At 37.7% G+C, this 16507-nt stretch overlaps 2 protein-coding genes across 2 annotated transcripts in view; one reads left to right on the top strand and one right to left on the bottom strand.

The window, feature by feature from the left end:
- The window catches only part of LOC136236594 (uncharacterized), a 30654-nt gene extending 24469 nt beyond the window's left edge, over positions 1-6185 (top strand). Inside the window, exons 10-13 of the mRNA XM_066026810.1 lie at positions 1096-1422; positions 3741-4448; positions 5358-5540; positions 5839-6185. Coding sequence (XP_065882882.1) covers positions 1096-1422; positions 3741-4448; positions 5358-5540; positions 5839-6039 — 1419 coding nt within the window. The 3' untranslated portion in view covers positions 6040-6185. The remainder of the gene's footprint in view (positions 1-1095; positions 1423-3740; positions 4449-5357; positions 5541-5838) is intronic.
- Positions 6186-7607: 1422 nt separating this feature from the next.
- Positions 7608-16441, bottom strand: LOC136236601 (uncharacterized). Its single transcript, XM_066026818.1, has 15 exons — positions 16247-16441; positions 15629-16014; positions 15394-15574; positions 14868-15155; positions 13785-13949; positions 12919-13077; positions 12649-12734; positions 12556-12588; positions 12383-12501; positions 11245-11299; positions 10742-10922; positions 10305-10556; positions 9596-9700; positions 9481-9541; positions 7608-7898 (listed from the first exon to the last, which is right to left on the bottom strand). The coding sequence occupies exons 1-15, from the start codon at positions 16289-16291 to the stop codon at positions 7732-7734; spliced, it is 2283 nt and encodes a 760-aa protein (XP_065882890.1). The 5' UTR covers positions 16292-16441; the 3' UTR covers positions 7608-7731.
- Positions 16442-16507: the final 66 nt, after the last annotated feature.

Below are 16507 nucleotides of genomic sequence, written 5' to 3'. Positions count from 1 at the left end.
GTTTTTGTAAAAGTGTGTGTGTGTGTGTGTGTGTGCCTGCCTACCTACCTACTTACCTAAGTTTATTTGTCCGTATGCACCCACGGGAGCAAAAATAGTAAGAAGCAGCCAGGATATAAGAATTGAAATCTAAATTAAATCTGTATTCTTGTCTGTATTAAAAGTCAAAACAACGTTGAAGGCCTCTTAGGCTACCAGAGGTAGCGTATCCTTTGAGTTGAAAGGGGGCGTTACCTGTACTTACATGAACGAAAATGAAGGGCAGCGTCGAGGCTCTCTATACAATTCGCACGAGAAAAAACAATAGACACTATAAAACAGTTGAGAAGATACTTCTGTGTGTAATTTTTTGCAGTTTAAAGTGGTTTGTTATACCTTTGCTTCCTTAGCAGTGCATAGCAATGTAATTACTAAATTACAGAATAATTCATGAATTACAAAATTCGCTAAATTACAGTATTTACAAATCTAATTATCTAGCTGAATTAATAATAACATTAGCATGTCTATTTAGTAATATTAATTGTATGTGTGCCTGGTTTTTAGAAGTAGCATAACTTGTTTGTTTTCCTTTTATAAATGAGCTATAGGATGAGGCTAAGGTACACTGTAGCAATCAACTATTTCAAGTGTCCCATTTCTCTTGATTTCCTTCTGCTTCCACTTACTGATGTTTGCTTCTGTGTTCGAATTGCATGGCTGCATGACTGCAGTTTAGCGTGTTGGAGATTCATGTGTAAGTATAGTTACAGCTATTATAGACCTGCTAAATTCTTCGGGGGGGGGGGGATTAATTAAATCAACACAATTATGATTGGGGTAAACTTTGGCAAGAAAATATTCACAAATGCATTTGCAAAATTCACAACACTTTCATCCACAAATGATTCCCAGTGCACAGTGTAATATAGTATATAATGCTGTACTAAATTACTATACATCCCCCGTTTTTACAAAAATCCCTTTGAAAATTTCTAAGAAATATATAACTGTCCCTAGATGTTCATAATAACAGAGAGGACTGTTTTGTCTTCTATGATGTTCTTGTTAATACATACACACTACACAATATTGTGTCATGTTATCTTAATACAGGCAAAAGATATTGGCATTGAGCTAGATCCAGCTAACCTACCAGCTGATGTAGAGCCACTCCTATTTGCTAATACTGCAGCTGACACTACTGCAATAGAGCATGTCTCAGCCCCACCCCCAGCTTGCAATTGTCTCCAGAACAGTTCAGCACAACACAGCATCAATTCACCAGCTAGATTCAGCATCAACCAGCAGCTACAGCCAATGAATGACTGGTTTTTACCCATGGATTTTGCAGAAGGTTTAGCCCCACCTTGTATTCCAGCAACAGTGCCACCACTGTTACAGCAAGGTAACCTTTTGTCTATTACCTTGCCCCTTGTGCAGGTGAGTGAGGTGATTACTCATGGTGGTGTGAAGCCGTACTAGTAGACGATGTTTAATAAGACCACCTCATTATAGTGACCTTGTCAAGTATGTCACAAACAATCCCTCAGTATTGAGACTAGCTCCTAGAGAAATGTATAGGTTTGTTCATCAAAGAGCATTTCACACAACATTTAAATGCTTTTGTTAGATGCCTAATTTCTACTGCACATGCAGTTGGAAGTGGTGCCTACATGATGCGTAAAATTGTTCAGAAGTTTGCTATTGTTTGTACAATTTAACAGACTGATATCTAGAGTCAGGTGCACTTCACTGTCGTTTACACTCACTGTCTATAACGAGGAGTATTCAACAGGTAAGTGCTCAAAAACAATAAATGTTTATTCCTTAGATACAATAAGTTGAAAGCTTTAATTGTGGGTTTCAAGCATTAGAAACATTTATGTTAAACATTTGAATTCTCACACCTCTATAAGACCATAGTGTTATTTTGGTTGCACAGTTTACCCTATTAATAAGATTTTGTATTTGGAATTGGTAATGGATCCAGAAGGGGGCACAGGGAGCAACCCCTCCCCCCCAAAAAAGATCCATGGAAGGTCAAGATGCCGGTCAATCAAATGCTGTAATAGAACAGTCACTGTAGCCTGCCTGAAAGCTTAGTGCCATGTCCACACATGTAGCCTTCATATCTCATGCATATACTGGCTGTTTTTAACTGTTTGGCCCCAAACACCACTATGGTGGCTGTGGTTCTTAAAACGAAACTTATTTTTATGTAAAATGCACATTTTGACATACAACACTTGGGCGACTGCTAATCCCTGTTTGGATCACCTATTCCTCTGTAGATTAGCACTAAACTACTCACAATGAATAGATTTACAATATCATATAATTTTTACTAACCCTCCTTTGTTTCTTTTATCCATTGTGACAGGTAGTAGCGTTGTAAACTATTGAAAATTCTTTCCTATGTAGGTTCACTTTATATCGCATTCAATCACGCTACCACATTCGGATAAGCCTTAAGAAAACAGCTGTTAACCACAGGGTTATGTGGTCCAAACTATTTACTCAAAGGATATTCTGTTGACAAGATATGTGCCTTTGAACGCATACATCTTGTGGCATTCGCGTTTAACGAAGCACTTTCTTTTATTAACTTCAGGGCCAAAGGGTTACTAATGGAAAACTGTTTGTTGACATACATGTGACCAATCGATCATACAGACATACCTACACATAGCGTTACCAACAGGACCACAGCTTAGAATTTAATACATTTGGGAGTAAGGATGGTCCATGGAGAGCCTGAATTGGACTCCTGGAGTTCAGTTGTCTTTTTGCTCCACTATATTAATCCCACCAACCACCTTAATTGCCTCCTGTAATATTATCTGCACAAAAAGCCACCCAAAACAGGGCATATTTTGGGCATCAGTAATTTGCATGCAAGCACAGTGATAGCAATACATGGTGTGAATTTTGTTTGCACAGCTTTAGGTACTGAAGATACAACACAATAATTACTTTAAATTGCCTTATCTAGATACTAATGAATTTATGTATTGAAGCAGGTTTTGTCACATGTACTGTGGTATTTTCTTTTCGGTTATCAAATATTTAACCCCTTAAACCCCTCATAATGCAGAAAACTGGATTTAAACTTAATAAATATGCATGCCTTGCACAAAGTGCTATAACTTTCAAAGCGTCCATCCTATGGCTATGCAATTTACGTCATTCTACTTGCAATGTAACAAGGATTAAGATGATACCTAGGATTTTATCCTAATGCTAAATGGTGAGGCCAAAACTAGCCATGAAAATAACTTTTCAGTAAGGAAACACGCAAACCCTGTACATATCTTACAAGATGGTTGATAACTCAATGATAGTTGCTCCAATCACCTTGCAAAAACTTCCAATCGATTCGTCTTAAACTTTTCTATTAGGCTATATATGAGTCACGCAAGTACACCCACATTTGAAATTAAACATGTGGCAAGAATTTTGAAACACGGAGACACAACTTATCACTGTTCATCGCTTCATAACAAGTAAGCCACTGTAGTTACAGTGTTCATTTAATCTTCTCCAAGTAGCCCAGTGAACACACTTTTAATCTATGTGTATTGTAGGGTGTAAGAATTAAGTTACCCCACCTAGTGTCACCATGCGTGCCCATATTGTGTAAACACGCATTTCCAAAAAGTTTTCTGCGGGTTTAAGGGTTAAATAAATTTATTTATGTGTGCGGGTGGGTGTGCATGACTAGTGTTATGTAATACTGACTGACATTTATGTGTTTTTAGAAGTCAATCATGGATGGACAATGGCTATCTCTGGGAGGCATCCTACAGTTGCTATTGCCAATTGATGTAAACTTGATACAGACCATATCCTCAGCTATTGAGACACAACCTGATATTCGGGCTGCATTTGGTGCCCTGATTGACGGTCTCAAGAAGTTTCACCAAGCCAATGGCAATCAGATGTTAGAAAGTGAACTGACATTACAGGAACAAAGCTTAATCAGTCAAGTTGGAGTGCTGATAATGATGAATGCTGTACAAATGGAGAAATGGCAAATAGGTTTTCAAATTCTATCTCTGTTACACAACCATGGCATTCACTACATAAGCAATCAAGGAAAGTGGAGTCCTTGTGTCATTGCAATGGTGGCAGTAGAATGCTGTTTACATGTGGGTACACCATCTGATGCTATCAAAGTGATGTGTAGAGCACAATGGGTCTCAAGTAGTGTTCCTGCAGAGAAGGAGAAGCGAGATGCTGTTCTTGGGAAACTTGTTAGAGCATGTTTAGCTAAGAAGGATGTAACTGGAGCACAGGAGACACTACAAGCACTAGGGAACACATCTGATAGTGGTGAACTGCACCAACTAGTGTTAGCAGCTGCTAAGGATGTTGGAAACTTGGAAGTGTTTAACAAACTGTCAAATAAAGACCAACCACCATCTTTACCACCAACTAAAAAAACCAGAAAGCGTACAGTTAATCTAGTAAGATTGTAACTGTTTTGTGTAATTGGTATGGTAATTACTAAATAGTAGGGACCACAAAGGGTTGTGGGTTTATGTTGGCCAAAGATATTCATCAGGAACAATGCCTTGGAATCGTTGGTTGGGTCCAATTAGTTTACTCACATTCAGAAACAGACAGGTGCAACAACTAACACACACACACACACACACACACACAGCAGAATGAGCATTTACAGTAACTACTGTATGTCTTATCAATGCATATGTGACTGTCTCAACTAAAGCCTGCCTAGTTTGTACAACTTCCATTATTTCTCAGCATTACATATCTCTGTAGTGTCCAAGGAATTGATCACCAAAGTTTCATCTCAGCAAAAACCTACCTCGTTTGTGCAAGCATGCATTTTGAGAAAAATGAAATTTATAAAACGTAAAATTATGCATACTACAAAGAAAAAATATGCAAGGTTTTTGTCAAGCCAATGCTCAGAGAAGCAAGACTCAAATCGATTAACACCATCTTAATTCACCTGCTAATGGAAAGTTCAAAACCCTTTTTGTTTTTGTTTTTTTATGTCTCCAGTGGTATGCGTGTTGTTCACAATGCGGTAGATATAAAACTTATCGTCATTTCTTATATACGCAAGTGACCACAGGTTGATTTGCCAATCGATGGTGAACATTATATGCAAGTCAAATCCCAATGCTGTAGACCAATGCAAATTGAAGTTATGACTGTGAATGTAAGTGCCTATAGTTTTGTTTTCAGTATAGTTGCTGTACAAATCGATTTCCTTGTTCTTCCTACTGTCTAGTGGTATAATTCTAAAACTACTCACCACAATAGGCTAGTCACATATATTTGGCAACTAATGATAGTGTTTTGTATTGCATGGTGAAGTTTCACTCTGATATTTTATTTTTCAGCAGCCACTAAAGAGAGTTCATATCCCAAAGACGACTGCAGTCTCATCAAGGTATATGACCACCAGGAGTAGTGACCAGGTGGTGTCACATCATGATATGAAGACAGAATTTCGTCACAATGTAGCACAGACAATCTGCCAGCGTCTAAAGTACTACCTTCACGTAAAGAAGATTACTTGCCATGTAATTGAATTCGTCGTGGGTTTATAATTCTGTATAATGGTACAGTGAAACCTCTATAATCCGACACTCAATGAGATAAGAAAATTGTGTTAGATTAGCAAGGATGCCGGATTATTGAAGTACTATTACTTAGAAAGTCTTTTTTTGGGGGAGGGGGGATACAAACAAATGTCAGATTATGGAGGTATTCTGGATTACAGAGGTGTTGAGGTTTCAGTGTATAACTTTAGTATTAACAGATTGTTATTTAATGGTTGATTTTCTAATTGCTTAAACACTGTTTCCTCTTTTTCTGCAGGAAGATTTTACCCACCTAGCTGTTGTCTTGTACAAGAAGTATAGTAAAAAAATTGAATCGATGAGTAGTGGCCCCTGGAAGGTGACCGCTCAAATGGCACAAGAATTACATACTAGTGTAGACCACCTGTTTTCACAATTCACTGTTTACTCTAAAGACTTGGACTCTAAACTCTGTCTAACACAGGAAACGCAGCTATGAACATTCACTTATATTGTTGTAGTGTATACCCTTCATATGTTCTCTGTCCAAAATTCCATACAGGTTACGCTAAGATCATCATTTTGTGCTATACTTCTCTTGTGAACATGTATAAATTACATGTATTTTTAAATCATAATTCCTGTATTGATTATGCAGTATGGTAGTAATGTATATTAGGGATCTTGGAGGTTTGGGGCTTTCTTGCCCAACTTAAGCTATCACCCACTCAGTTTTCCTTCATAACCCTCTAACAAGTTTGTACTAATTTGTTTAATAAATTTTATGCTAAACATTAACTGCAAGCATAACTCAACTATTGTAAGGTTGAAGCCACGGGCTTGGTTTCTTCACTGTTTGATGTGTTGTTGGCCTAGACATGCCTTTAGCCAACTACAGCAACAACAATGCATACCTTATTTTGTTCTCCCTTTGTGTGCCATTTCTTTCTCCACTATGACATAGAAATATTACATCATGGCTTCAGTGTTTTAATTTCCATGGGTTGATTACCGAGGTGCTGCTCATACTGTTCTTTGTGTAATGGTGGAACATGGCTGAAAACAATATGGAATGACCACTTAGTGTTTGAGTAATTGATAACTGGGACATGTATTCAGTTGTACACTCATTATGTGTCTGGTACCATTCTTTCCTTTAATGTGATGTTTCACCAGGAATATGTTACAAAAAGTAAACTAACAGGTGTGTAAGGAAAATCAGTTTTACATTTTGATCAGAAATAAAAAGCAGCAATGAAACAAGGGAGGTCTCTGCTTCAACTTGTAGTTTCTATGTCAGCTGGCTGAATAACTATACGCTAGGTTATCACTAGTTCAGCAATGCTATGCACATTACAATGGCTATTTATTTGTGTTATGCATTGTTCTTACAAATCTAGAATCCACTATTTATTCTATGGACATAATAGCTTTGGTATATTGTTTACTTGGACATTGTCACTATTCTTTACTGATAGTATCAATTGATGTAAAATTCAATAATTCCTGCTCCTACTGTACAATTCTCTCAATGGTGTATGTACCATCAAAAGAGCCTCTCCTTATCATTGTTACAATCATTACTACATAATATAATGTGCCATCCACTTATCCGAATTCCTTGGTCTGGGTGCAAAGTGGTAGTTGACCATGGTGGAGTGTTACGGCTGCTTACAGTGATTGATTTACAGCATGAGAATGTATAGAAAAATTCCAAGTGTAGACTTGAGGGAATTATGTATGCTCAGTTTTCCTCATTCTTTTTTGAATGTTTTTATTGTTCCCAAATCCTTTACTCTCAAATTTTCATATCAACCATAATGTTTAACAAAGATTGTGAAGCAACAATGCTAGGTTGGAAAGCTACGGTAAGATTGCTTAGTCAGAAGTTGAAGATTAAAGTGTGTGACTGCTCTATTAGAGTATCTTGACTTGAAAAAATGGTTTTACTCATTATGATTTTCTTCTTAATGATATCCAACATTCTATACCGTATTTAGGCTAATCTGTACTGTAACATGAGAACACAACAACGTACAAGTAGAATGACTGAAATGAAATATAGGATTAAAAATTAAAAATAGTATTAATAATAAAATTTCATTGTACAGATGAGAATATATAATATAAAGCCTGAGGAAAGTTTTAAAAAACTGGATGCACTGATAAAAACGATCTCTGCTGGTAGCAATTAGCTGTCAAATGCAGTCGGGTCAGCCTGGTATGCCAATGCCTCCATGACTTTATCAGAAGAGAACAATCCACTGGGTACAACAATTTTCATGAGGTCTTGTGCTGAAATGAGTTGTAGTTGAATGTTCTTCAGTAATGGCTGTAGTGTCTTCTGCCGATTTCGACCTGTGAAAAGGTTATTTTAAACATGTACTAACTTCCTATTATTGTAAAGGCAACAAAATTTAAGCCTCCAAAACTTTCTAAGGCAATAGCCATCCCATTATAGAACGTACACATAAGGCAGAATATGTAGTCATTATAAAGTATCTGCTGTAAGTTAGTAGACATACGTATATGTGTTACTAGAGTGATTGAAATAGCGACTGTTCTATTAGAGTATTTAACCTCTGAAAGGTCAGAATTTGATACTGACTGCTGGACTCGCTTGCTTTTTTTTGTGTTTCATGGCTGACTTAAAACCACAGAAATATATATTTTTAAATTCATATCACAAGACATAAAAATGTTGTACATTATCACAAAACATCAGTGTAGTTCACAACAATGGTAGCACTACTAATATTATACTAATGTATCTGTCCATCTTCTTTTGTAAAACACCACACATTGCCAGTCAGCTCACATCAAAAGACAGAAATGATACAGCATAACATAGCCATTTAGCAGTCTATATATTCACTTGATTAGCCAGCTCTTCACTTTACCATACAGTACAATAGCAGGAGCTCATCGAGCTCCTGATGATAGTACTGTATAGTAGGGTTTGGGTGTGGTTCATGAAAAAACATCACCCAAAAACTAGCCTCACCTTTCCCTGACGACAATGAGGCAGTATTGGTTAGGTAAAACTAAGCCCAATAAAGCCTTTAGATTAACATTCAACAAGTTGCTATGGAGTTTTTTAAAAAAAATATTAAATGAAATTTTCTAGTGACTGAACTGATGCTTTCAGACAAAGGTAACTTGATAACGGCTAAGGCTATGATTTTTTCACTGTTTGATGGTGCTTCAGCTGTACACATGTTTTTTGGCATACCGCAGTACGTACAATGCATTCTTCATGGACTTACCAGTGTCCTCCTTTGTGTCCCGCTCATCTTTGCTGACAACAAAAGGTGTCAATTTAGCGATAGCACATGACGACTTCCCTTTGTAACGGAAATCGTCCATATTTTTCATAGTGGCTACTTTGATTGCAGAGGTGCTTTTCGAACAGTTCTTGATTGAACATAGCTGACAACGAAGCGTAATGGATATTTCACTTTTCCCATTATGCTTGCATTTCCTTGGAACATTTTAATTACTTAATGAGTATTTCACTACAAGAGTATCGATCTATGGAGCTATGTACAATGCATATTTGAGTACACTATTGCAGTTCCACTGACTGCTCTATTAGGGAGTATCAATATAATTATTTTCATGGAATTAATCTCCGAATAGTTTGAAATATTCAGCTAATATGCTAGCATAGCACTGCAGCTTATTATGCTTTAGTGTTAAGCTGGCATAATTGACACAGGCCTATACAAAAGACAAGACATTGAGGACAAAGTGATGGTCATAATTATAATGAATCACTTTAGGTGGTTGGGAAAGGTATTTTAGTTTACACTAGTCCCAGTACAGTGAATGGATACATCCTTTCACTGTGTATAGTTAACCATTCAAACTGGCATAGGTTAATGTGATTATTGAATAAGCAGAAGGTATATCTCAAAACACATGCACAAAGTGTATTCACCTTGTGCTGTATTTAGTTCTGCCCATGCCAATAATGCCTTCACCTTCAATATCTCAGTAGCCTATTATTGTGTATTGCGAGGTGATACACAGCTAGTAGAATGGGTGGGGCTCACCTGGATATTGCGTTGCATCACCACTAGTAACATGTGTTCAGATAAGTTGAGGAAATCTCGTGACTTCAACATTTTCTCAGCATTGTTGTCCGCAAACTGCAGTATCTATTGATGTGGGAATTAAGAACACAATGATTACACAGTCCACACACACTAAACTAACACCCATGTAGACATCAAGACAACCTGACTAATTAGCAAAAAAAACAACTAGAGTGCCCCAGTGTGTAAATTCATAATTCCTATAAATCTGAGAATAAGTATTCATTAGGAATGTCATACATGCAAAGCTTTGATCTTTACAAGCCACTTATTGACTAAGATCATTGGAGACAACCAAAACCAGTTGTGGTCAATACATCTAGCTGGGTATGTAGTTGCTGAGATTGAAGCAAAAAGGATTCAACTGTTGTTACACTTTCTCTAAGGTAAGGCAAAAATGTAAACTTTAATCAGGTCACTGACACAAGCCTACAAACATATGTAATGTACTTGACATTTGACAACCCCTCAACAGGGCCCTTAATGTATAAAGCAGTTTGCCTATATGTAGCCACTTGCTTCATTCCCATGGCTGACCAGGTAAAATTTACCTATCTAATAAAGCTACCTAACTAAGAAAAAAAAACATTGTAACAACTGAGTGCATTCAAACAGGTTTCATCACATCAAAGATGATACATGTGTGTGTGTATTACTCTAGTCTTACTGTAAACAACATGTTCTTGGCAGTCTGACAAGTGAGGTGCTTCTCTAGTTGATTGAGCAGCTGACACAATATATTGCTGGAGAGACAGCGGATCAGGTGATCCAGACAAGCTTGCCGCAAGTCGGGCACATCAAAGTATTCAGCAGCACAACCCAGTCCAACCACATTGGATGGCTGAATAGTGCAAGAGCCAGTCATGAAGTAACATAGTAGCTCACGAAACACATACTCTTCAATATTATCAACTGTGTACTGTAGTGGAGAAATAGTGTACAGTTACATATATAGGTATCAAATTTCAGTCAGCACATACACACTAAATAAATAAAAAAGCTTTTGCCAATGAAGTAGTGTAACACCTGTGCACTACTCAGGTGCTAAGAGCTAGTAGTAGCAAATCTTCTTGGGAGAGTACGCATGCACGCACACATTCTTACTGGTTCGCTGGGTTGTGATCGTGGCTCATCAAATCCTGATGCATACTCAAATGGTTCCCCTGTACTGTGTCTCTTCTTCAGTGTTGAGGAGCGAGGATTATTACAGGGGCTAACTGAACGACGTGTAGATGATGGTATGTTCCAATGTTGTACGCCATCCATGAACAATTTACCCATCACACTACAACAGTGGAACAACAGAAACTGATGAAGTAAAATTGTAAGGCTAAGGTATGTGCTGTTTATAGTAATGGTATGCTTTGATATTTGAAAGACAGTTAAGCCTTATATGGCATCTAATAAGGGAGTTGAAAAGTTATTAACCTGTTAGAGACTTTTTGAGTAGCTGATTCAGTCTTTGAAACATTTTGATACTGAAAATTTAGTCAGCAAAGCTTTGTTAATAATAGAGTGCACATTAAAATTAAACAGGATGTCTTTCAAGTTATATTCGCTAAACAATTACATTCAAGTTACAGAATTTTAGAAACACGATCACTTACCTACTGCGACAAGCCAGAATTGCCCTAACCCCGTACATCTTAACACGGCTTGGTCCTGTAAAACATAAATCACCTGTATAAAACTAGCTAGTAAACTATCACAGCTATGAAATACAGAGAACTAAAGACACTACATACTAGTACATAGTTATATGTACAGTTGAGGTCATTATTCGCTTCTGTATTGAGTAATTTCATAGATAATAGAATACTTAAAAGGGATAGGAAACGCAACAATGTGACATCACAAAATTCGTGCATTTCTATTGGAATTCCGTGTATTACGTCACGAACATATTCGTTACGCTTGCTGCGCTTGTATCAAAGAGAAACAAATTGTTGTAACGACAGAATTTTGTAACCAACGACTGTGAAACTTCGTTACAGTGAACTCAAGTAAGTTATCGAGGGAACTAGGATGGTACCAACCCTTAAGAAAGTTACGCGCAAAATTAAAGGAGATTGAAAGTTTAAAAAACGGCCCAAAAATTACTTTAAACCACTTTACTTTCTTCGTAAATATATTCTATCCTTTTAACTGTGATAAACCTATTCCTTACCATTTAACAGAGGGAACCAGAGGAAATATCAGAGCAAAACAGGAACTGTTGCTTGAAGAAACGACTAAGTATCTTCCATTTTTAACCAAAAGTTTAAACCACCTTGCAGTACAACGCAACGGTAAAAGACTGTGTTGGTGACACGCCTAGCTTACCACAAGATTCGAAAGTGGAACCGGCTATAAAAGAAGTGGTATGGACGAGGCACGAAGGTACTATGAGCGAAAGTATGACAGCGTGTAACAATTACAGTTAATGCGATACGTTTTGTTACAAAATCTACGGTCTGAATTCTCTCGCCAAAATCTTTCACAAAGGCCTAAATACTTGCTGTAGTCTGTTGGATTACTATTTACGCTGCTTAGAACACTAATTACCATGCTTGAGCACAAAACTGTCTTGTCCTTTCAAGTCACGTGTAACGGAAATCAAACTGGAAATCGCTTGCATTTCCTATCCCTTTTACTCTATTATCTATGGTAATTTGTACTACTAAAATGGATCTTTGACAAGAACAGAATTTGGTATGAAAGTCACTGATGGTTGACTGCTGTTCTTAGCACCAAATAGTTCCTCACCTACTAAGAAGGTTGTGTCCATGAGGTCCTTACTGCACAAAGCTGAGGTGAGATCATCTGCTAACCGATCTGAGTTATCGTAATTATCCTTAACACTGTCAGTAAAACTACTCGGAGGTCTATACATTAATAATTATTACAATGAAAGACCATCATAATGAGCATACACACACCTGACAGCTCCATTAGGTATCCAGCTGCCACGTCTAAATCAATTAAATAGAATAAAAGTGCTATTGTCACAGCTGCAACATTGCTTCACTAACCTGCCAGCATTGTGCGCAGCACTCTTCTCTGTCTTATCACTTAATGTGCTCACAAACTCAGACATTAGCTGAAGTCTTGTACGGCTCTGTACACAGACAAGAAGCACAGATTGTGCTTGTGCTTGTGTGTGTGTGTGTGTGTGTGTGTGTGTGTGTGTGTGTGTGTGTGTGTGTGTGTGTGTGTGTGTGTGTGTGCACATAAGCTACTATATACTTATATTTAAGCACACACACAAGTGGTCTTAGACTATACATATCCTCATTACATACCGTCAGGCGTAAGAACTTGGGGGCATAGTAACAGGACCTGTCACTATTGATGATCTTGGTAAGAAGAAAATCCCGGAATAACGGACCAGCTGGAAATGTATCATAATGTCTCAATTCAGGATCAAAGAAAGGAACATGGTTTCTTGATATTGTGCTAACCTACATAAAGTAATAATTCACACCAAATAAGGACAAAACTATATAGAACTGTATCTAAACAGAAAAACCCGGGCTTTACCTTGTGCTGTATTAGCCTCTTGATGCACATCCTCATGCTAAATTCTTTGTGGCGGTGCTTTAAGCCTTTAATTATGCTACTGTAGCAGGATTTGTGCAACTAACAACATAACTAACTGCACCATTCTGCTTGTTACTTTATCTGTATAGAAGTCAGAATTTTTATCTACTATATTGACCCAGTGTATAAACAATTCCTGGCATTAGACCCAAGAGTTTGTATTGAAGCATTGAATTAATACAAGTAAACATGAATTAAAATTTTGGAAGCTTGTTTATTCACACGACTGTCTTATGTGGCATGCAGGAAATACTCTTCGTGGTCAAACAAAGTAAGTAATGCATGTACTTGTAGCACAGACATGAGGTGTGACATTAAAACAAGAGTGAGTGAGACTCCTACCCTTTAACGTGTGGTCATAAAATAATGTAGTTTGTGGGGGAGGATCACATATGCTACTTCTTATGCATCAAACATTATGATGTGATAGTTGGTGTAAAGATAGTTGAAGTGAAGCATAGCAAAGTAAACATTTACACTGTAGGGACCAGGTAGCAATACACATGCAGGATACAAACACACTACACACACGAAATCACCAGTCACTATTATTACTACTATTCCTCACCCTATAGAGAGGCAATCCTTCACTTGTGGTCTCTGACAGTAGCTGGACGACGATGAAGCAGTGTAGAAAATGGGATCTGATCCACAGTGGATTAAAGTGACAGTCAGGGCCCTCAAGGAACACTAAACAAGTGATGTCATTTCCTATGTGTCTCTTACGATTAACCTGTGTGCATAAAACATAGTAATGATGACACACACATGCACACTAAACATATGGCATTAAACAGACTAAAATGTGCATTGTGTTTACCCTCATTACACAGTCAGTTTTAACACAGCACATCATCACAAACAGTAAACACTACAACACTGTACACATGTTAACATATGGGGCTGCTACAACACCTAATGACTAATCGAATATGTTGCTTACATAGTTATGTACAGTACAGTTGAACATTCAATTTAAAATTGACTGGATTTTAGAATGGTGGTCTTGTGGACTGTGAGCTAAAGTAGCTACATTTCAAATTAATTTTGTAGTGACCATTCAGTTGATATAGATATATGAATAACTGAGAATTGCAAAAAGTTAGATGTACGTGACCAAAAGGATAAAATCACTGTACTACTGCAGACAGACATGGATAAATTTTTTTTTAATAAGTATGGCTATATAGCTATTGACCTATTGAGCTAATTAATTTGGAAGTCATTACTCAACATCTACAAACTACCTAAACCAATATCAACTGCCGCTCACAGTACACATAAACACTTTGCTAAGACTTCAATAATGCCTCTAGCAGTTACAGCACTAGGGACCCATGCATCAACAGTGAGCCATTGTGTAACCAAATAAGGACACATTTAAACATGTAAAATATCATTCATGAGGTCTCCTTGTAAAGGGAAAGATGAGCCTAGGGTAAACAGGCACTAAAAACATACCCTTCTTTTGTAGAAGTGTGTACATTCAATATGAGTTCTGCTTACACATGGTGTATATACTCTATAGTCTTAAGCCTTTCAAGTTTGTAAACATTATATGCCATAACATATACACCTTATTCACTTACTGTACATATAAGCTGTTTTGTTTAGTGTGTGTGTTTGTGTGTACACATGTGTCACTTCTCACTTGTTGTTGGTCGTGGTCACTATAAGGCAGTAACGTAGACACATGAAACATGATTTCAATTCCCTTAAATTCTGTAAATACTGATTCTTTGCCAGTTAAATTGCTGTGTGCATCCAGACCGCCGAGAAAACGGTTGAATCCTTTAAGAGCAACTCGATCACCGAGTAGTTTTAATAACTCATCAAATGGTCCACCAGGAATGTGTTGATTTCCTAGCATTGCTTCTTCACTGTTCTGTCCAGGTCGCACCAAAAGGGCACCGACCTTCAGTGTATTCTTCAAGAATGCCTGGAACAGCAGCAACACAAGCACATGTTAAATGATGAAATCATACCACCCTGCTGGCAAAATTGCACTATGCAAACAGCAGGTGCTAGCAATTGATAACAGTTTGGACTTCAAAGTCATTTGGTCTAGTTTGTAATGCTTTTTGTTAGCAAATTACCTAAGCTAGCTTTGAACAGTAGTTTGCATTGTCATAGCTGGTTATGTTAAATAATCCAGCTGTTTGTACAGATGTTTTTACCTCATCTAGTTCCAAGATTTCTTCTGGCAAATTTGGCTTATCAGCATATCTAAACAAAGATGTGAAACTCATCTCTTTCCCCAAGGAGCTGACAATATCATCCTTATCGTAACGGTTAGCAGACAGGTTGCTAGGTAACAACAGCCCATGAACATAGTAATCAGGGGAGCGAACAATCACCCTGTAATGAGGCAATTTAATTTAATATAATTCACTGATAGTTACCACAGCTGACCTGAATAACGTTCTTGTTTCCTGTTCTTCTTGTTTGATAGACAGCAAGCAAGGTCCAACATCTGTTTCATCTTCCACATAATAGTTCCAGTGTTCTGTCTTATAGAATTGTACTCTGTATGCTTCTTCTTCTAGTGGAGCTAATGGGAAGGTTCCAGTGCTGCTTGGCCATTGTTTATGTGGTCCATATTCCTCCCAGAAGCCTTCTGGGACTTCTACTGAATTGCAGGCAACTGGGGAAGGCGTCCCAGACGAACAGTAGCGAAAGAAATTGCTAACTTTACCGTTTGTCTCTTCAACACAACTAAGTTTACGAGGGCTGGTGGTTGTCTCCTCGTGTCCTGCTACTAAAGAGTCTCTGATCTTAATACAAGCATCCTTAAATTCCTGCAAAAAATGGAACACACAGCATTTAAGCTACACAGCATCGAAGCTGAGAATTCGATGATTTAGTTGTTTTGGCGGCAAACACACGAGGTTCAAATAACCTGGACCCTTCCCATGTTAATGATCGCTATAAATCCACTGGAAGGCAATACTAGAGTAGTTCCCCGAGGTAGCGTACACTCCCCTTTTAGTCATTATTGATTTAACGCAAACGGTAGCTTAAGACACTCACTCTCAATTGCTCCAGCAAATCTGTAGTTATATCTTCACACGACATATTGTGGGTTAGACGATGCTAACACAACTCTCTCTATCTCTCACGTAAATTATTAGAATACGTATCAACACACGCTCCACGCTGTGTGGACGTTTGCTTGAGAAGTGGACAAAACCACAACTGACCGCTATTTGTTAAACAAACACTTGAAAGCAACCGCGTGTGGATAACATTGTATTGCGAGGTAACAATGACGTCATGATCAATTAAATAGGC

The sequence above is a fragment of the Dysidea avara genome, chromosome 10, assembly GCF_963678975.1.
Source record: "Dysidea avara chromosome 10, odDysAvar1.4, whole genome shotgun sequence".
Lineage (NCBI taxonomy): Eukaryota > Metazoa > Porifera > Demospongiae > Dictyoceratida > Dysideidae > Dysidea > Dysidea avara.
This window is presented reverse-complemented; position numbering and strand designations above follow the sequence as displayed.